This window comes from Haemorhous mexicanus, chromosome 7 (genome assembly GCF_027477595.1).
Source record: "Haemorhous mexicanus isolate bHaeMex1 chromosome 7, bHaeMex1.pri, whole genome shotgun sequence".
In the NCBI taxonomy this organism is placed as follows: Eukaryota; Metazoa; Chordata; class Aves; order Passeriformes; family Fringillidae; genus Haemorhous; species Haemorhous mexicanus.
The window spans coordinates 18120715-18143100 of NC_082347.1; the positions used below are offsets into that span (position 1 = coordinate 18120715).

Sequence of the window (22386 nt, forward strand, 5' to 3'; positions counted from 1 at the left end):
AACAATTTTCTGAAATGAGCAGAAGAAATAGTGCATTTTTAAACCTACTTTACTGCTGAGCTCAAACAAAAAGATCTTGCATAATGAGTGATAAATATTTAGATAAATTAGTCCATTTCTGGAGAGCAAGCCAGGAGAAAAGAGGCAAAAATGTTTTTCTTTTCTTACTGAAAGGCTTTTTGAGAAACAAAGAAGCTACAAATCAACCCTGAATCTGCTCAACTGACAACTGACAAAATCTGGATGTTTGAAAGGAAGGAAACCAGCCAACACTGGGGCTGCTCAATGGGATGCATCTGGAAGCAAAATTGCACAAAATTTATGAAAATGCTAGCTTTGGGCAATTTCTCTGTAAACTCCATTTTTAAGAAAATTTCAGGAAGTGTCAGACACCTACTGCCAAACCAAATAGCCATGTCTAATTCCCTATGAAAATTCCATCTCAAAGTGTTAGCCAAATACCTCACCTCCCATCTGACTCCCTTCTACCTGCGCTTCTCACGTTTTAAAGAATAAAAATAACCCAGAGGTACAGCAATAAAACCTCCCCAATTGTTAGAGAAGTCAAAGTGACTCTGACAGGGTCCCAAGTGGTATGCTGCCATTCTTCTGCCTAATACCATTCACTGAATTAATTTTTAATCACTCTGCACATTCTTGAAAGCTTATGAATATTTATAGCATTTTCATATACTTTATTAACATTTCTCCTCATACCCTTTTTGAAGCCAATTACACTCTGCCATCAGGTTACAATTCTGTCCATGATTAATTCACCTAAACTTTGGAGCATGGCAGGTTTTATTTCTAAAATCCCCTTCTGCTTAGGAGGAATTTTACAGAATATGGTAGGAGGGATCAGATGAACAATTTCTTAACTGAAGTTGTTCCGTAAATGAACATATTAGAATAGAATGCTGTAGAATGCTGCAGTATTTTCAGATTGTTACGAGAGATGAAGAATTTCAAACTGTGTTATGTTTATTGTGGAATAAAAACATGATCACAAAAAGCCAGGAAAGAAAAGTTTGTGATAGTAGGTTAGCCTTCCACTGATGTCACAGACATCTTAAGCAAAAACGGGGTTTTGTAAATGCTGGCAAGTAATACTGTTATTAAACTCTGCTAACCACTAACTATACAGAACAGCTTGAGAAGGAAAAGGGTGGAAAACAGAAACAGAATATCTGAAAAAAAGGGAATAATATGTTCACCTAAAATATAACTGCATCACCACAAACAACAGAGAATGTCCATGAAATAATACTTTCAGTGAGTGAAATTATCTCAAGTATCAATCAACATAGCCAAAGGAGTACTTCATTGATCAGCCTGCTGCTCTGAAATGCCATCCTGGAACCTGGTGCTAGAGAGGATTTGCTCTGCAGCTCTGTGTGTGTGTGTCTCAGTTCTGCTCTGCAGGAACCTGGCTAAGTTAGGAGCTGCTGTACAGCACTCTTGGATTATTTCATGCATAATGACACAGCAAAGGTGAACCAGCAGTGAGACAAAGGCACAGTGTAAGCACAGCAGACACCTGGAGCCTTTCTGGCACTGCATGGGAGTAGAGGTGTGTGGCACAATGCCGTGCTCCTGAGGCATCCCCAGGAAAGCTGGGCAATCTGCACAGCCCTGCATGTAGATCCTAAGGCAACCCTGGGAGGCAGGGAAGCGACACAGCACCAGCACATTGTGCTGCCCAGGGCTCTGAGCTGGCTTGCTTGACACCATGCAGAGATTGCTTGCTTTGGGCAATCTCTGCATGGTGGTGGATCCCACTGACAGGAAACACACTCCTGGGCTTACTTAACAGCACCCATCAGGAAAACGGAATGGGAGGAATGCTATTGGATCCAGATCATCCATCAGTAATCAAAGAAGAGGCAGTTACATGACAACACAATCTGTTCTGCCCCAAACCATAGTGACAAAACTAAAGAAATTAAAAATATGCTTAGAAGTTTTTAAAGGAATTTTACCGATTCTTTGGGAAAATTTAATTTTAGAGTAGCAAGTCAGCTCAATAGGTGCTGTGAGGAGGATAAAAAGAGACCCAGAAAAACCTGAAAACTGACCTAAGTAAAACTGACATTCTCTCAAGAATTATCCCTATTTTTTCCTTTTCTTACTCCAGTGGATACAAAGTAAAGGAAAATACTTTGGAGATTCATTTTGTAAGGAACTGCCAAGGCATGCAAATATTTTATTTCACTAAAACTGGTCTGATCTGCAGAGAGAAGAGTAAAAAGTGAATGGTAATAATTTTTGAAGTACAAATCTAAAGGTGCAAGTTTTGACATCCTGCTATCACCAAAGTGTTTTTCCCCTCAAAGTGCAACACAACCCAAATTAGCTTTTTACTCCCTCTGAGTGTAACAAAAACATTACTTTGGTCAGATGCTCTCTTTCAAGGCAAACTTAGAAGGTATCAAGATGCTACCTAGCAGAAAATCTAGCAGTATGTACTGCTCCTTTTACAGTCCTTTAGAGGTTTTTCTCCTACATAAATAATCTTTAGCTTTTGAGTCTGCCTGGTGACTAGTCACAAGCATTGTTCACCCCAGAGAGAAATGAAAAGCATCTGATCCTGAATTAGAAATGTCTACAAACACTCTTCTGCCTGGCCCATGCTTATCAGACATGGGGATAATTTAGCTGCAGTTGTTTTGCCTCCTCTTCATCACAGGTGGAGATTCCAGCATATCCACCTCCAGGGTCTCTGTTTCCCTAATCATGAAAATAAGCTTGTATCTTGGCACTGAAACTGGGTTAAGCTGACTGGAGTTCTGTCATTGATTTCAACAGGAACAGAGGTCAGGCATCAAATTCCCCTTCCTTTCTTCCACTCCATCCCTCACCTGCCACTCAGTGTTACAGACAAGTGATGAACAGAACAGTGAAGTTCAGGTATGACCATTATCTGTAGCAAACGCTACTAACTCGTGTCTATATTCAAAGTCAATCATGTCACATGAACAGATCCAACCCTTGCTGATTTCAACAAGAATTATGTACATAAATACATAATAACTGATAATATTTTATTCAGATTTAATTCAACAGCAAAAATCTTGGGCATCACTGCCGGTTGATGGTGCCATCCAGACTTCTTTCAGGTTTCTTTGCAGAAATAATGGTTATGGCTCCTACACACCTTGCTGTGCTCCCTCCCCCAGCTCCATAAACAAGCACATAAACCAGAAAGTATTCAAGCATTTACACTTACACATCACTTTGTGTTGTGTAGATATGGTCAAATAGTGACTCTATGGCCATCCATTTCACAGGGATTCGGCCCTAGGAGGTAAAAAAGCAGTAATGGTCAGAAAAATAAGTTTCCAAGTGAAAAAACAAGGTATTTATCTTCAAAATAGTAAAACACAGTCTGTCCATACTACAGCACTTGCCAATGCACTTATGATTTGGTATTTCGTAAGAAAAACAGTAAGAAGAATAATTTTAAGTGCTTTTAAAAAAAAATAGTTCATGTCTTCTCACACACTTCGGCAATCTATTCACAATAGGCTGGTGTGGCTTTTTGCAGGTGGTCACCAGTTTAAGTCAGATAAACTCAACTCTTCTCTTAACAAAGAACTTTGAAAATGTGCAGATGCAAAAATGATGAGGAATGATGGGTAAAGAGGAAGAACTCTCTCATTTATACCAGGGATGATGCATAAATAGAAGCACCTGGGTGTTACAGATACCTCTGGTTTCAGAACTGAACCTGGACAGTCATATTTGGTTACTAGTTTCTAAGTGGAATCTACAAGTTGCTACTTTTCACTGGCAGAAATTCACTGAGAAAATCTAAGTAATCCATCCCAAATATTCATGAAAATTTAGGTATGCAAAATTTCCAAGATGTTTCATAACCTTCACAGTATGATTAACATTCATATGCCTTACTTCTCATTCTCATGAAATGCATATATATCGATGCAAAAAGTATTTCAGTAGGATTTGAAACTTCCTCTTCCTTCTCAAATTCTTCTTTTTCCTGTCTCCCCATCCAAGCAGACAGATGTTTGTTAGGCTCTGAATAATACTACAGTGATGAGTGTCTCAGAAGTAAAGAGCAAATATCCACTCAATACCTCCTGCCCCACCAAACAAAACTGCCAAATTGCATTTATGTAAATGCATTACTCTTAAAATACAGAGCAACTGGTACAAATCATTGTAAAAACACATCCATCAGAAGAGAGCTAAATGAACACAGCAATGCCCTTTTACATAAAATCATGCCTTCTAGAAGTTTTTCTTTCTTCACAACTCATTTTGACTTATGCAACATTCACACAAACTGGCCCTTAAAAACAGAGAAAGCTAAACTAAAAATTCACAGTATTTATGGAAATCTTCTCATAAAATTTTAATATTTTCACGCAGAGAAAAATTCTGTTGGCAGCTCCCTCATATTAAACCATAGAGGAAACTGAACCATCACTGCTCATTTGACATAGTCAGTGGGAAGCTGTGCTCACGAACATCACAGTCTAGCCCAGGACTGACTTGGGGAAGTTGCGTGCAACTTGATATAAATTGTCTATGTATTTTTTAGCTCTTTGGTATTTTTAGTTTAAATTTTTAATTATAAATAGGAAGAGAGAAAGAAAAAAAGATGGAGTTTTTTGTTTGTGTTTTCATGTAGTTTGATGAGGAACTGGATAAATAAGAAGTGGAATGAGAAGACTGCATGAATGAGGAGTCAAGAGGTAATAGTTACTTAAAGATGAGACATATTTTACATATATACATATATATATATATATATATTTTTTTTTTTTTTTCTATCCCACAGTAAAAATTCATTTCCTTGATCAGGCAATAACTTCCACTGCTGCTTTTAACAGACACTGTACCTTGCTCCTCTTTACATAGGAATCTTCTTCATATACATCACGCGAGAGGCCAAAATCAGAAATCTTCATTTTGCGCCCTTCTGCCACCAACACGTTCCTGGCTGCTAAATCCCGATGCACAAGCTTTTGGAAGGAAACAACAGGAGTGTTTATGCTTCTTGTGGAGGAACCAGCAGCTTGCTCCACGTCTATCACACGCTGAGATCACCCCTGCCTGCCCTACCTTCATTTCTGCAAGGTACTGCATCCCTCGGGATATCTGCCATGCAAATGATATCAGGTCTCCCATGGTTAAGGCTCTCTCGTCAGGGTTATCCAAATAACTGGAATTCCTGTTGCCGTCACTGCCCACGTAGCTCGGGCCAACTTTCCGACTTTCCCTGAGGAAACTGCGCAAGGAGCCGTATTTGGCGTATTCCACAATTAAATACAGTGGGCCTGAAATAAACAAACACACTGGTGACTAAACAATTCACAGATAACCATTTTAGGGGTCTTTTTCAAACAAGTCTCTTCTAATCAGCACATTTTGAACAGTCAGAGGCTCCAGACACTTTTCGCCGTTATGTAAAAAGCACTGAGTCAGCCATGAAATAAGAGTATTTTTAGCTTGGATCCTCTATGCAAAGAGAATGAGTTTCAGGCTAAATCAAAACAGAACGCTGGCTCTTGCCTGTAATTCCTCATCTAGATAATCTGAGACCAAAAAACCAGACAACTTTCATACAAATTTGATCTGTGAAACAGCCTAACTTAGATAAACTTTAAAATAATCTTGAGCTTGTGATACTGAGCTCAAATCATCTGCTAATTCCAGCATTGTGTTTAAGGTGCATTTTGATAGCACTTAGAAACATTCTGGCATTACAAACCATTAATTTCTCCTTCTCACTACCCACATGGATAATACCTACTCAATACTAGCAACCTAATGATAAATACATTTCTGTGCTGTATCAAAGCCCTCCTACCTCATACACTAATGAATTAACTTGATATTTATTAACAGCCTGTGACTCAGTAACATTTCACTTCCTTTGGGATGAAAAATACATTGTACTGAAAAGAAAAAAAACTAACCCACCCCACTGGCTCATGACCTTACTAAGACTCAGAGATGACTCACTCCTGAATTACATTCTCTGTCTACAACTAAAAAGTGACACTTGCAACAGAACTGGGTGGGCAAATAAGGCAGGCCTTTGCCCGAGGCTGCAGAATCCATGCTGTGATTTTAGGCTGCACAACTGCAGATGCAAAAGGAAGAGAATGTTGCCATGCCACTTCATTTAAAATGAGCAATTCCTATGAACAACAAAATTTGCCTCAATGACAATTTATAATGCATGTGTCTGCAGATTTTACCCCTTGAAACATGCTTGTTGATGACTGTGGCTTTTAGAAACCATTTCATAACCAGAGAGGGACAAAAGTGGAATAAAACTGATTATCAACCTAACTATCCAGCTATCTTTGTCTATTTATGGCTGTAGTTGTCTATTTACATTGCTTTAGTATAAATAATAACAACAATAATGAAAACTCAAACTTGAAATATAACTCATCGTTGAAAACATTGATTATTAATGTAATATGAAAATATATATTGATTGGAAGTGAATTTGTAGGAGACTTGTTAATTTAAAATAGCTTCAGAATCAAAATGTGCATTGAGGAAAACCACAGGAAGAATGCTTAGTTACACTGAATTAGTATTTCCCTTTTCTTTCTGTTTTTTAATATATCCCTCTTTTTTCAGCCAACAGCAAATTTAAAGGATGTTCAGCAATTATCAAGCAGTTGTTGAAATCCATCCACAAACTGCATTTTATTTCCTTTCTGGATGGTTTCATCTTAGTAACAAGCTTTTATTATTTACCATCTTGACTGCAAGCTCCATAAAGTTTGATGACGTGAGGATGGTTGACTTGTTTCAGAAGGTTGAACTCTGACAGGAGATCTCTCAGCTCACTTTGGGAAGCATTTTCTGCAGAAAGTGACCAAACACACAGTTTTGGTTAGGAAAGCATTACTCAAGAGTTCTCTATGTACAGTCTGAAATATGAGATCTACCATCTCTCCCGGAGTTAGCAAGAGGTCAGAAAACTCCGTACTTCCCCACAGGAGAGAATTTTTCCCATCTCCAGCGTCCTGCAGCCATTCACATCAGAACCAAGTGAATGTGACTGCTGCTGCTCTGGCTTGGTAGCAGCCTGCTCTAGGCATTGCTCTGCCCTGATACTAATGACTGCAGAACAAGGAGGTCAGGCAAGAATCAGGAGCAGAGTCTGTAATGTCTTAAAGATGCCATGAAATTATTAGACCTTTTCTGGTGTTCTAAAGCAACTTTTTTTGGGTGAAGCAGTGCAATAAAAGCTTCAGAAGCATAAGAAAGCCAAGCTCTCACACTGATCAAATAAAAATAGACTCACTCACTCCTTCTCCTAAATACATCTTCCAACAGAGTAAAAATCCACTAATCTACAGGCTTACTCTTGTAGCATATATCCAGATTTAGAGTTCAGAAGTTAAATGCACAGTACAAACTGATTTTACTGGGCAACATGTATGCAGACTTCACTGATGTCAGTGAGAATCATGTGGCAACACACAGCCCCAACAGGCTTTCTTAGCCTTTCAAGTGCTTTGCCTTTTTGCAGAATTCTTCAGACTGACAAGCTTCCTCTTTGAGTGCACTGGGGCTTGAAGGAGATCCCTAGTCAGAAAGACACCATAGGTCAGAGATAAACCTTCTTCTTCCTCATTCTTAATCTCTCTGACACACAGAACCGGCCTGGACAGTTCCTCCAGTGCCATTACTGGGCATGGACAAGGATGTGCTCATCCTGATTCAAGGATAATAAAACCAAGTTTGACTTCTGCTCTTTAGTACTGTACTGTGTGCTTTTTTCATAAAGGTTGTGAGCACCAAAGGATTTATTTGCTTATTCATAAACAACCAGTTTGCCCTCCTTATAAAAACAGTTATTCTGTTCTACTGTTACGTTTGTATCAGAACTACATGTTTGTATCTGCCTTATATTATCTTGTAGTCTACTCCTAGTAGAGAATCTTTCACTGCAGAGAGAACAGTATCAGCTGGTCTCTCACTACTGATAAAGACTACAAAAAGCACATATTTATGTAAAACAAAAATCAAGAATGTCAACTTAATGCCTGTAAGAAAAGTCCTATTTTTGTAGTTCTGGAGCTGTGTGAACAAACAGAACAGAGCAAAGTTAACCATGTACCATGCCTGTTTGTCTGCTGAAAAAAACTAACTTCAAATGGAGACATTTAGCTCTAAAGCCTTAGGCCACTAATTTTAACAAACGGAATAGTTTGTATTGATGTATTGGTTGGTGTTTTGCCCTTTAATTTTATTGTAATGAGGGCATTCATATCAGGCAGGAGGTCAAATTTAATTCATATGAGAAAAGTGGCAATAATGGGCTGAAAAAAAAATTATCCATTTGTTCCTCTAAACCTCCATCCATAGCTCCAGGACTATTTTGGCTCAGCTCATTGCTCCCTGTTCCCTACACAGTACCTAACACCAGGTTGTCACAGAAGGGAGAGTCCTACCCTGGTCTGTTCTTACCCAGATTGTGCCCATCTACCCAGCTCAGGCAGGAGATGTCTTTCATGCAATATGAGGCAATAACATACTGGTGTGCCTAGCACTGCCCTTTAAAGATCACTCAGTGTGTAACAGCCCCAAACACTTGGACAAATGACCTGCTCTGCATCTGGTACAGGGAAAGAATGGGTGGTGCTGGCCTGATCCAAAATAACTGCCCTTTGTCCTTCCTGGCAGCATTGCAAAGGCCACTGAAGCTAATGCACTGGTCCTTATGCTTCAATTGTCATGTGTGAACAGAAAAGTTAAACCAATAATAGCACATAAATATTTGCAGAATGACAAATGCTCTCCACAGTCAAGCTGGAAAATGGAATTTCAGGTGACTATCTGCAATTTAATTTACATTAAGAGAGATTCATTAGAGCCTGACGTATTACTGTAAATGTCAGATCCATTTATTAAAATAAGGTGCTTAAAATAAAGGTTTACTCCTTCACATTGTCAATTTGGTCGATTCTTTCCTTTATAACAGATAGGGAAAACTGAATGTCAAACCATCTGCAAGTAAAAGCAACATTTTTACCACTATGTCTTAGAATCTGAACTCAGTCACATGTTGATGAAAATGTGCTAGAAACAGCAGTGTCACTAAGTGCACAAACAAACATGAGATGAAATAGTCACTATTGTATTGACAACGTAATACAATACAGGTCATTACTGAACATTACAAGTAATAGTTAAATAATCTTCACTTCTGAAAAATCTTAGTTCCTAGACTTCCTCCATGTGACCTGAACCTCTTGCAATGAAGGCATGCACTGCATAATGCATTTACTTCTTAGGTAAAGAAGCAGCATCTTTCCTCTCAAGGAATGGCAAATGTGCTTTGAATGTAACAGAAGAGGTAATAAGAAGAATAACATTTTCCTGTAATGACATGCTTTTACTCGTAAGCAGCAGTGAATGGTTCAGTGCAAGGTCTCATATTATCATCTTAACATTATCTAGGCATACTTTGTTCCCCACAGGTTTAAAGTCTTAGGGTAAACTGGAGACCGCAGGAGACACCACGGGGTTATTCAAGCCATTTTGACAGAGCTCCTAGCGGTTGAAAAGCAGATCAGAAAGTATAAAACTAGACAGAATTCTCAATCAGGAAAGTAAGCTAACAGGTCTGTTCTGTCTCTTCATATGATTATCACATGATTTATTTAAAAAGCTTTGTCCAAGGAAACTAGATAGAAAAAGAATCAGAAAGCTTTAACAAACCCTTGCGATATTCCCATCAATGCCAAACAGAATTGAATACGTTTGCTATGTTAAGACAGAGGCTCCTTGCACACCATGATTTAGAATTACTTACTTGGATCAATGTGATGCTGACTGCTAAAGTCACAAATCTGCAGACTGTGACTGTCAGAATGCATCAGAATGCTGGAAGAAAGAGAGGCTGTGGCACTGCTGGGTTTTTAGCTGACCTTTTGCTTTCACACAAGCCCCTCTTCAAATCTATTCAGAGGTTACCACAAATAATTTGCAAATCATTTCAAAAGCCCCAATGGGAAGGTACCTTTCAGCATTTTCACTGCCACAGTGGTATAGCCAGCCCTTCCCTTAAGTCGGAACGCTGTCGCCTTGACAACCTTTCCAAATTCTCCTTCTCCAAGAGTCTTGCCCAGAACTAGGTTCTTCCGAGGGAATTCCCACTTTGGATCTTCCTGCAGGAGGGAAAAGAAACCCTGTGAGATGAAGCAAGGAAAAGAGAAGCTATTCCTAGGAATAGGTGCACTTCAGTGTGCAGTGTTTGGTTGTTCTTTTTATTAGTATCAGTGAGTTCTTATAAAAGCTTCTGGGTATTGAGGTATTTTACAAATGTATTTTCCCTTACCTGAAAACAACTCCCAAATCCTTCAAAACAGGCTGTACAGGTAGTCTATGGATAATGGGTTATGTTTACAGGTGTGGGAAACTGGGTACAAATGAAAAATGAACTGATACAGAATAAATGCTTGCCTTCAGAACAACAATGAACATGTGACTTTCAAGGAGAAGTCTTACTCACAGAATAAGGCTTTCCCTTAAGAATTGATCAGAGACAACAATCATCCTCTTATAAAATTAGTGCTAATAAGCCTTAAGGTTGCAAAATTATGACAGATGTACAAACCAGACAAGAAACTAAAGCAAACAGAGCACAAGGTCTGTGAAAACCTCACTACCTAACACTCAAATAGATCTGATGTTGCCATATAAAGCAGCAGTGTTTCTCTACCACGCTGGCTTATGAAAACACCCCATCTCACAGAAATCCTAGGTAGTGTGTGATTCAAAGCAGGAAAAAGTAGAGTAAAGGTATGACAGCATGACTGGGCAAAAGTCCTTAAATGCGGGCAAAACTACTACACCAACTGATATCTACAATGTGTATATCAGAAATCAGGAAGAGATCTCAGGAGGGATTTTTCTGTAATGTTTGAAATTTAGCCTTGTTGTAGTACTTTGGCTCATCACAGAGGGTAAATACCTGCCGATTGTTAGTGCTTAACTGGACAATGTTGAAAGTAAAACCACAGTACTGTCAGATGCAGCAACATCAGTAAAAATCATTGGCTTAAATTAACCTAAAATGTCACAATGTATTAAAGCATAATAAAAAAGGAAGAAGCTACTGGCCTTACACAGCAAATAAAAAATGTTTATCCAATTACTCATGAAGTATCTTCAGTGCACATGATTTCCAATGCTGCTATTCGAAGATAATGGGTGCTTCCATGAATGGACTGCATTCCTGTAACATCGTCTGCGCACACAAACAAGGCTGACACCAAAACAGAACATGCAGAATAGCATCAGGCTTACTGGTATTTTGAAGGTGTCCACAGACACCTGGTTCTCCATGGAATCCAGGGAAGGGCGGCGGACATTGCTGGAGGAGTAGCTGATGGGGTAGGACTGGGCGGGGCGCCGGAACGTCATCTCCGCGGAGGCGATGGGCGCCTTCGGGGAGTTCTTGTGGTAGCGGTGGATGCAGTAGAAAGAAACCAGCACGGAGATGACAAAGCACAGCACCACTGCCCCTGTGATCACAGTCTTGCACAAGTCATCGCACAGTTGCTCTGTGGACCAAGAAGAGCTTCTTAGAACTTTCCTTGTGGTCTCTTACTTCTGCATAATAGTTCAGTTTTAAAGATGCAAACTACTTCATGCTATGTTTATTATGATCCAAAATGAAAACTATTTAAAATATCCATTGTCTGTTTCAAACAACTGCACAAAGCTTTTCTGTTTAAACAAAGGTCAAGGAAAAAAATAATGCACTCCTCCTCCTGACACCATGGGTGAGGGTTATCTCTGACATTTTGAAGCTGAGATTTTTCAGAAATTATCAGGAAGCTGGAATTACTTGACAGCAATAGAAATCATTATTCTAATTCTCCTAGCTGCCTCTGCAAATATCAGGTAAGTCTCACTGAAATGCAAATGCAGCTGGAAATCAAAGGATGACCAACTTGTTTGTCAAGTAGTAATGAATAAAAATGAATCCTTAGCCACGGCTATAAATAACCCATTCTGGAAATATTCAGGCTCCATAGTGGATGTCAAGGTGCCAGTTCCTCACTAGTTTTGTATCAGCAATCTCTGACCAAAGATATGGCTTATTAACATGGCCACAAGTGTAGACAGTTCTATAGGTACACATGATGTATACAGAGAAAAAGATTACTATCAGAACAGCAGCTAGACTTACCTTTGATATCATCTTTCTCACAATAACAGTTCTGTCTTGGGAAGCAGTAACAAATCCCATGTCCTGACTTAATTCCAAGATTTCCAATGCCTTTCCCATGGCCACCAATAATGTTTCCACCTAATCAAATACAGACAACAGGCTAAGATTCTTACATGTAGGTAAAGGGAAAAGAAAAGGCTCAGTTTTCCATGGGTTTACCCCAGTACGAATCTGAAATTTGACCAGGGAGCACAGTGCAGGGATAATGACAGGAACTCCTGAGGGAGATGGAACTGCTGAGATCCTGAAATGGGAGGACCTTGCACTACTTAAACATTAGTCCTCATTAGCTGTTATTAAGTTCTGTTCCTGCTTCTGATGCTGATTTCCCTACACCTTGGAAAAGTCAGCCTGCTGTTCTAGGTATCATTGGTTCCACTGTCACATGGAGATAACACTTAACCACCTCTGCAAAATGCCACAGGACAGTCTAGGCAAAGCACTAAGAGTAAATGCCTAGTGCAAGTGATTAAAAAAATGAATTGCACTATCTAAAAATGCATGATTTAATATTAGTAAAAGAATTGCAGAAACTCCTACTCTTGATTTCAAGTAGTTCTTTGTGCAGAGTAACAGCAACTGCATTTCCAAGTAAATAATTTTTTTTCTGTGTATGTTACAAAAATGATGATTAGCAGTGACATTTTTATCTCTCAACTGCCTTTATCACAAAGAGCATTTTACAGGCAGCTCAGGTGGTTAATTTTGGAAGAGACTCTGCTGAGTCACTGCCCTCTGAGCTGACACCTAAAAGCACTGGTGTTCCCAAAACTTACTCATTATCCTCCCTGCCTCTCCCCAGCCAACTTCCTCCGTCATGAAGAGGTGATGAAATAAAGTTTCCATTTTCCACAGAAAGCTGTATGCATTTATCTGTATCTGCCTATGTTTGAAAACCTGGAAGTAAATGGAAGCAGGGAATGAGCCAGTCCTACCTAATCTATTCTTGAGCAGTTGCTTAGTACATGAAGGCCACTTGCTAAGAATGCAGTTAGGCTGCCTCTATTTGATAGGCACAGCCACAGCACCAGCTGCTTCAGCTGAGTGCCCTTGAATGTAATATTCATAGTGTTACTGTGAGAAAGCAATTTTGGGACTCAAGGACATAGCCATCATAAGGACAAATGAATTAAAGAAATAAGTATTTTCACAACCTAAAGCATATCCTTGATCTTAACACATCTTGGCCTATTTATTGTTTGTCATTTCCAAAGAAATGTACCCTGCCAGTAAAAGCTGATAAAATGGTACTCCTGCAGCTCTGAGCTCCCAGAACAAACTCATTTTCTTGTCTGCAAGTATACTGCTTTTGGGCATTGGCCCAGGTTCTCAATTGTGTCAGGTCATGTACACAATTATTCAACTTAGGCGTTAAAAGGGCTTGCATAACATCCTGAAAACTTGTCTTACTTGCCTGCTTGTTATCCAGAAAGACAATATTTCTTTTGAGAAAAACATTTGATGTTGCATATGTTGTATATATTTTCGTACTGCAGCCTCTGGCACAAATATTTCCACTTTCAAAATGACAAATTATTGCAATTATTACCACTAAAGAATTCTTTTCAGATGATTAGAGAAGTTACTTGCATTTCCTTCAAGCATTTCTCCCACTTAAGGGATTGTTTTTATACACTCTGATGAAATAATTATCTTTCTGCTAACACTAATTTACAATACACAATCCATTCTTGCACATAAGAAATACTAAGAATCCTCTTTAGTAATTAATTTTATAGAAGAACATTAAGTTCCAGGCCTTAAGAAAATGCTAGTTCCTCTTAAACTCCATTTTAAAATCTCAACTTGAAGTATATGATGTCAGAGTCAGAAGCAGCATTCAAGAAACATGTGTCTTGATTTCTGAATTAGACTGTCAGATAAAAAGATCCACTTAAAAATTACCATCTTGCAGAAGATGGAAATTGCTCAAGAGAATTACACTGTTTTTTCTACCCTGTGCATCTTCAGAGTGAGTTGTGAACTTGCAGGTATTCACAGGTATATGAATGGAGTGTAGAAATACATGCTCAAGTAAAAAGATCCAACACAAATGCATTTCAGTTCTTCCTTCATAAATTCTGCTCATATGACTATCTGCCTGGACCTTCAAATAGGTAAGGCACTGGATCATTCTGATGGCCACCTGTCAAAAAAAGGCAGCTACATTTCTCCAGATTATCTTTTGTAAACACATTTATTTTAAAAAGAAATTTGTTTCTTCTCACTTATTTACCCAGGAGCTCAAATAGGCATGATTCCTGTCATACTGTACTTGAACTAGGAAGTGGGGATTAATGTGCCTAGAACCTGAACCTCTTCAGCAAGTACCTCCAATGAAACTCACCACCTGTGAATGAACAGGCAGCAGAATGGGAACTGCTGAGAACACCTTATCCCTCCATCAGTCAGCCAATGGATGTCACCTACCTGGCTCAAAAAAGGTCAAGATTAATCCCCATAAACTGAACTCGACTGTATGATTCAAATGCAAGTGTGACAATGCAGAGATGTTGAGCTTGTAAAAGTATCTACACTTGGGAAAGTGACATTTGAGAAGGGATCAGAGGTGTAACAGAAAAGCCCATCCTAAAACATTCCCTACTTGTGCAGTCTTGGGGACACACAGCCGGGTCTCTGCCCTCCACCACATCACAGATGCCATCCGGACAAGTCTTGATGCTCGGGGTGCATGTGGAGTAGTTTGTGGTGATCCCTGTTAACAGAGAAACAGCTGCACTTATACCACAAGGAAGGAAAGTTCATTGCTTCTTCTCAGGGCACACTAACTCCGAACCACAGGTTATATGGAGCCTTTTAAAATGAGCATCTGTGACTACAAACACCTGCTAAAGCAACAGGAAAGACAACAAATAAAGCCACATGGAAGAAGCCATTTTTTGCTATCTTTTCTGCTTTTGACTCTCTGGTCATGTCACTTGCAGTTACTGTGAATACTGCTTGAAAAAGAGATGGCTGACCACTTTGAGACTGAAGAGCAGCTTTCACATCTGAGGAATTCTCTAGACAATTTCACCCACTTGAATAAGAGGGTTACAAGTGGTTGTAGAGAATGTATGACACTTAGGCACTTTGAAAGGATCAAGCACCGACACAGAACCATTGTTCTGGAAGAGTCGAGTGCTGTTACCCACCAGATCTGTGCTCCAGAGCACAGAAAGAGACACTGCTTTGTGCTCACTGTCTGCTGGGTGCACCTGCTCCAGTCACACAGCTGCAAGCTCAGTTCACTTCCTGCTGGTTTATGTATCATGTTCAGCATCACCAGCGGAAAGATGAAGAATGGCCCTTCCAACCTCACCTCATTTTATTTTTTAGTGCATATTTCTTATGGGTATTATGATTATATTTTTTTTAGCCCCAGCTTCTGTGTAGTTCACCGTACCATTTTTTCCAGCCAGAATAAATCAGTTTGTATCTATGGAACTGCAAGGCACAATTACAACCAAACAGAAGTTTGACTTCACACAACCTAAATGTACCTTTCCCACTCCCCTGTCTCCACTGGCATCTTCCTGTTAGCACTCCCAGGCCACCACATTCTTCACATTCAGCACGGTGCTTACTTATAGCACAAGAGTCAGGACAGTCCTCTTCTTTTTTTAAAACTGTTGGGAAAAATTCAGGAAAAGGGAAATGAGCACACAAGCAGGTCAGCTCAGAAGAGGAAAACTGTTTTTAGGGATAGACAGGAAGACAGATGAACAAAGCAGCGGAAGACTCAAAACTGACCAACCCAATTATCAGTAAACTTAGGGAACAATTAAAGAAAAGCCCAGGTGTTCCTTCTCTGTGAAATAAAAGATGAACAGCAAGATTATGAAGGCATGGTTATGTCTGCTTGACAGCACACTGTCACTGCGTAGAACCATAGATATGTGCAAACATACTGATAACAGAAGAATGGAGAGCACAAATACTTACAGCTTCATACAGAATGTTTAGTTAGGGGAAAATACTTAGTTCTTGGGCTAACACAGGAGTAACCCAAAGAGCACCAGCTAGAAATGTGTGTATTCAGAAAATATGAGGCTTGTACAAAAAGAAAAGTCCACTGCATATTTTTGTTTCTTTTTCTTCAACGCATTTGCTCTTGGCATAGGAGTTCTGAACTGATAAAATGTAACAGAGGTGTTGATCAGGTACAGTTGTATGGTTTTGCATAAAATGCAATGCAGTTTGCAGATAAATGAGTATGTTTCCAGCGAAATCCTCCTCTGTGGGTGTTACAGGATATTTTTAAATTCCTTCCCCATAAGGGTGGGTCATCACACTGCCCTTAAGAACTTGAATTCAGTGTGTTTACATGAATACTAAGAAAACGATTTTAAAAATTGTAGAGAGAAGGGAGGAGAAAAATCAGTGAACAAACATACTTAGGCCATATAGTTCATTCTTCAAATAGATAGATACACACACACACGTATACCAATAGACCCTTTTTCTTCTTCCACAGGAATATGTGAAATACAAAATAAAGGTCACACATAGACACACACACACACTAAAGATTCTTCTTAATCAAAGGTCACCATGAACATTATGAATTGCCTACAATATCTCACCTTTCTGTACATTAGTTCTTCAAACAAATAGCTACTACAGGAAGGCACAAATCAAAATTCAAAATCCAAGCTATGTGATCTGTTATCTTGTAGCTCAGATTCATTTTCATTGTCAATGCCATCATTTTACACATCACCCTGCTAATGCATCACCTCATACCAGTAATGCTTGCTAATAAACAAATAGTTCTGACTGGGCTACTTACGAGTCCCTTCCAGGACAACAGTGAGGAGGGTTTTGGTGTGTTTCCTGCTCTGCTTGTCAGTGGCTTGAACAGTGTACTGTATTTCCTTGCATTCGGGTCTGCGCAGCACAGAGGAATCGTTCACATAGAGACTCCCAAATTTGTCCTCTCGGCCTTGCAGAATGCTGACAGGATAGCAGCTGGAGTTGGGGGACAGCAACTTGTACGTGATGTTTACACCACGGAATTTCATGCAGTTTTCAATGCAGATCTTTCCCACCTAGGCTCAAACACCAACAAAGAAATCATTGACAGGAACAAAAATTCTACACAAAAAATAGTTAGTGCTTCTCAAAAATATCTGAAATAAAATGGAGCATACTATACCTTGCCAAATTCAGTGTTTATTTGGGGTTTCCAGATTAGTTATTTTCCTACAAATGCAGTATGTAAATGCTTTAAATGTGATTTATTCTCAGTAAAAACTGAGACTTAAAGTATTAACTGTTGTCTTCAGACTAGGAGTGAAAATGCAAAAAGCCTCGACACAGACTCAGTGGTTATTTGGTGCCTACTGCTGATGGGCAGCAGTGTTCAGTGGGAATAAGACCCTGAGATTTGGGAAATTCTGAGTTCAATTTCTGTTCTGTCCCAGGCTGAGCATTGAAAAAACTTCTGTCATCCTTGAAAAATCAAAGAGCTCAGTATGAACAAAGCTGAGACACTTTTCAAAAAACACAGAAATTGCTATTACATAGTTTTTATAATATTACAGTCAAAAAGTTTCCAGCCAGAAGAGCTCTCTGAAGGCCTTAAAAGGAATAAGAACCTCCTTGTTTCCCATTTGCAATTTTAAAACATTTTAATCTAAAAATGAAAATATGTTGGCTTGCCATATTTGAACTTCTGTGTGCCAGAGTATCTAGGCTAGAACACTCCTCAGTCTAAAACACATCATCTAAAAAGCACAGGAATGTAAAGCCCCATCTCCTGTCCAGCTCCTACAGGAACTGATCCAAAGCTCACTTTGGTTTTTCCATTTACAAGAGTGGGATTTCGATCAGGCCCGCAGGCATTGGCTTTCTTTGCAGGGAAAACCACAATGTGAAGGGTGGGGTGTTATTGAAAGGAACTTGGTGATGGATTATTTTCAAATGCTGCAGTTAAGAAATGTTTTCAAGAAACACCACTGCTGGTAAAAGCATATCTGTACATCTTGGTTCCAGCATTCTTATGTTAGAATGTTATAAAACAAAGAAGTTCTTGTGTACTAAGACGTCTTCCCATGGACCTGGACTATTTAAAGTCAGAGAAGAAGCCTTTGTAGTTCTAGAAGCATACTTTGTTATAGGATAATCCCACTTCATCTAACTTATTCCCATTCACATCACTGATGGGTGGGCCATTTGGCACTATTCCTGTTGGGATTTTAGGTGGCAGGATAACATAGAAAGACTATTAAAGTCATCAAAAGCAAAGACATTTCTTTCTGGCTGTCTCCTCTGCACAACATGCTGGGACTGGCAGGAAGAAGACAACATTTCCACTGTTCATAAACTCTGTCTAGACACAAGGTCTAGACATGTCCCTTCCAGAAGCACGTCAGCGCAGCTTTGGTGCCACACTGCAACTGGCAGTGCTCTGCTACTGCTCAGATGGTGCTCCTTGGAGGAGGAGAACACAGCGATGATCCATGGTATTAACCTTTGCACAGACCACACTGAACTGCCCCTTCTGCCTAGTCTGTCATAACTGCTCTTTCCAGGCACCTTTTTGATCACAGCAATTTCCTTCAGTGGGGTTGAAGAAGACCCTGTAAATTCAGATGACTCCATCAAATCTGAAGAGGAGATCAGCCAGTTTATTCCTTAGAACAGCACATTGGCCAGTTTTGCTTTCTCCATATAATTAGAGAAGAAGCTAAAAAGGCCTCCCTCAAGAAATTTCTATGAGAAAGACAGACTTTCTCTTTTTGTCTGATTCCGCTGAGGAAAGCCCAACCTCGTAACTTTGTTCTGCTCCACAAGTTCTGGAGCCAGCTCAGCTCTCAGGTACACAACTCCAGAAGAAAAAGATAAAAGCAGCTACTTCCCCCTTCTCATGAGGGTGAAAAAACAAGTAATCAGGGTAAAGGGTAGTCAGGTTTAACATCAGCTTATGGGGAGAAACCTACAAATTTGCAAGACTCTCAATAGTTAACACAGAAATACCATTATTAGAAATAAGAACAGAAAAATCCATCTTTCAAGTTCCAATGTTTAATAAAGTCTGGATAATGATACTGTTCCTCTTCACTGAATTCCAGGAACATTTGGACATATAACCTCTCTAAAAATCTCAGCCAATGTTATTCATCATTTGTCTTGGTAAATGTCAATAGAGCTTTAAGTCCTTTGATAAGTTAAATGCCACTGGGCAAGCCTGCACTGTCAGGCCGTGCTTCTGTTATTCAATTCATTTAGCTGCTCAAACAGACAAATGGCATCAGCCCAGCAGTTAATAATTTCTTCACGCTCCTGTGTTTTCCTTAGGGCAGGAGACAGTTCAGCCTTCATATTGATTTGGCCCAGTACTTTCCCTGACTACTCTGGCACATCAGGGCTAATTATGCAGCCAACCTTAATAATGTGAAGTGCTGGGGACTAAGCTGCTTACACTGACTTGTGCTCCAAGCTGAGCACACTGTAAATTCAAACCCAGTTTCAGAAGTAAGTGGATGACACTTTAACTAACTGAGAACACCAACTCCAGAGCCAGGATGAGTTTTGCACTTCGCTGCTCAAGAATCAGAACAAAATCTCTTTCTGAATTTGTGTTTAGGCAGCACAAAGAAAAATATCTCCTCCCAGAGACTTGGAGCTCTTGCCAGGAATAATTTCCCCTGCTACTACTGCCACCCAGTGAAACTGCACAATTAGTGTGAAATGCCACTGTTTTCAAAAATCCTAAAATTCCTTTTCAGATGTTTGACTCTCATGACAATGTTCCACACCAGCAGCTTTAAAATTTATCTGGCTTTTTTTTGGTTTTGCACCCTAAAACTAAAAAAATCCACATTCTCTCAGATTTTAAAACTGAAGTGTTCAAGCAATCCAGGGTATGCAGAGATAACCATGGTTGTCCAAATTTAATCTGGAATTCATTCATTCACAATAACATTGTATGCTTACACCTATATATAAAAACATGCACACAGAAAACAACCCAACCAATTTATTAATTCATTAATCTAAATTCATACACACCTAACAGGTAAGTGTCCACATTTGTTTCAACTGCAGTCATGTTGTGACACAGATACAAGAGCTCTAGATACAAGAGTTAGACTATGAGTATCTTACATACCTGTGCTATTATTTCTTTTAGGGGGAAACCCAGGTTTCACCCTATCCCCAGGCAACAGGTGAGGGTAAAGCTTTCACAGCCTGATGCTACAAAAGCTTCAAACCTAACATCAGAGATAATTTGATCTGCACAAAAAGAACAGACTAGCCTCTGAAGTTTCTAACAGACTGCAAACTGAAAAACTGCAGCCACAAGGCATCATGACATGTCATTAAGGAGTAGCTGCTGCTACATGAGCACACTTGGTACCTTTTTCTTATTTAGGATATTCAGCGCAGACTATGGACAAAATGAGCCTTGTCAGAGCAGTAGAATTTTCACTGGTCACATACAGCCTGTTCTGTACTCTGTACAACTATCAAGCTGCAACACATTTAATCAGATTAGATATGCAATACATCTAACTTCCCTTTTTATTTCTTTTTAAAATTAGCCAAAGGCTTAAAGATGAATAAAACTTAATTCTTCCTTAAAATTCTTCTAATGAATTGGTTTTCCCTGCAACTGAGATGATCATATTTTAATCTCAGTACTCCTCTCTGCTACAATACTTACAAGGCATGCTTTCCAGCAGCTCTCCCAAAAGGTTCATCACTGATGTTTTTAATATTTTCATAATATTAATTGCATTGAACTAGTTCCTTATTAATGTACATGTTTCACAGGAATTACATTGTAATTTTCACCTGACTAATGCCAACCAGTTAGAAAGTGGCTCTGGAAAGCATTATTAATGGCAATGGTGGTGATTAAGCTAAAACAAGGGTTAAATTAGGAAACATATGAATTACTGACTAGCTATTACCTAAAGAAAAGCCATTAATATACTGAGATTCCAACAGCTGGACAAATGCCTTTTTTTTGCCCTTGACATTGTTGCAGTTATTCATGCCTAAGCCACTCATGGTTGCAAGTCCTCCTGTCCACAACTAATTATTTCTCTCCATTAGTACTTCCATGTGTGGCTCCACCTCTGTTACTAAGTGGTGGGAGACGTAGTGCCCAGCCTACCTGCTACCTCCTACATCCAGCAACAATGACAGTGATAACACATTTTTCAGTGATTCTGCTTTAAACAGCGAGCACCGTAATGCATCTGGCCCCAGTCATCCAGCTTGTAAGCTCCATCAGAAATGGGAAGTATAATTAACATGGTTCTTACTTGTGCAAAACGTTCAGCATTTCTGTTCACTGTGAACTGGTAAGTTATGTTTGAAAACTGAATGCTGACAGGGAGGATGGAGACATTGAAATGAAGCATCACCGATCTTTCTGGGCCATGAAATTCTGTGTCATTCACCAAAACATCCAGCTGGAAGGAACGATGCTCTGTGACTGAAATGCTTTTATTCAGTACCAGTTCTGTGAAGGAAAAGATTTGTCTATTAGCAACCCACATTATCTGCAAATGCATCTTTTAATACTGCAAGCCCAACGAAAACAGACGCAACAAATTTAATTATACACATCCAAGTTTCTTAATAGGAAATAGAAGGCAAGTTAAATATGAAATAGGTTCTTATGCTCTCTGTCATTCAAGATGTTTGGGAGGCCTTCTTCCCTTCTATCTACCAAGCCAAGAATCCTACAATCAAGACCTCTTGCTTATCAGTTTATACATCATCATCCCATTAACTCCCTATGCAAAGATGCACAAGCTCCACTTTTTCAGTACATATTTAAAACTCAGTGTTTTCTTTACATTAAATTTCTCAGCTTTCTTTGGCTCAATACTTACAAAATGCTCAGAAAAATTCAAGAACTTATTGGTCAACTACTAAAAAGCAACTTCTCCTTTATTTGAAGAAAAGAGTCCTTACTGTACTCGTGCCGAGTCCCCCTCACTTGGCTGCCATTTGGGCTGAAGTGTATTTCATCAAAGATGTGCTCTACACGAAATGTTTCACTTATCCAGGGATCGTCAGTAATGATGGTTCCTGTGTATTTCTTTCTGCTGCTTTCAAGGGGGTAAATAGGTGTGGTGTCTGCATCGTACACAGTCAGCGTGGAAAGAACAGTGCCCTGGTAG

At 39.3% G+C, this 22386-nt stretch overlaps 1 protein-coding gene across 1 annotated transcript in view; it reads right to left on the reverse strand.

The window, feature by feature from the left end:
* RET (ret proto-oncogene) overlaps positions 1–22386 on the reverse strand; it is a 78812-nt gene that overhangs the window by 10889 nt on the left and 45537 nt on the right. Inside the window, exons 5-16 of the mRNA XM_059851259.1 lie at positions 22178–22379; positions 21520–21719; positions 17034–17292; positions 15745–15870; positions 14847–14957; positions 12200–12319; positions 11311–11567; positions 10022–10169; positions 6745–6852; positions 5089–5303; positions 4866–4988; positions 3227–3297 (exon numbers count right to left, since the gene is read on the reverse strand). Of these exons, the coding sequence (XP_059707242.1) occupies positions 3227–3297; positions 4866–4988; positions 5089–5303; positions 6745–6852; positions 10022–10169; positions 11311–11567; positions 12200–12319; positions 14847–14957; positions 15745–15870; positions 17034–17292; positions 21520–21719; positions 22178–22379 (1940 nt within the window). The remainder of the gene's footprint in view (positions 1–3226; positions 3298–4865; positions 4989–5088; positions 5304–6744; positions 6853–10021; positions 10170–11310; positions 11568–12199; positions 12320–14846; positions 14958–15744; positions 15871–17033; positions 17293–21519; positions 21720–22177; positions 22380–22386) is intronic.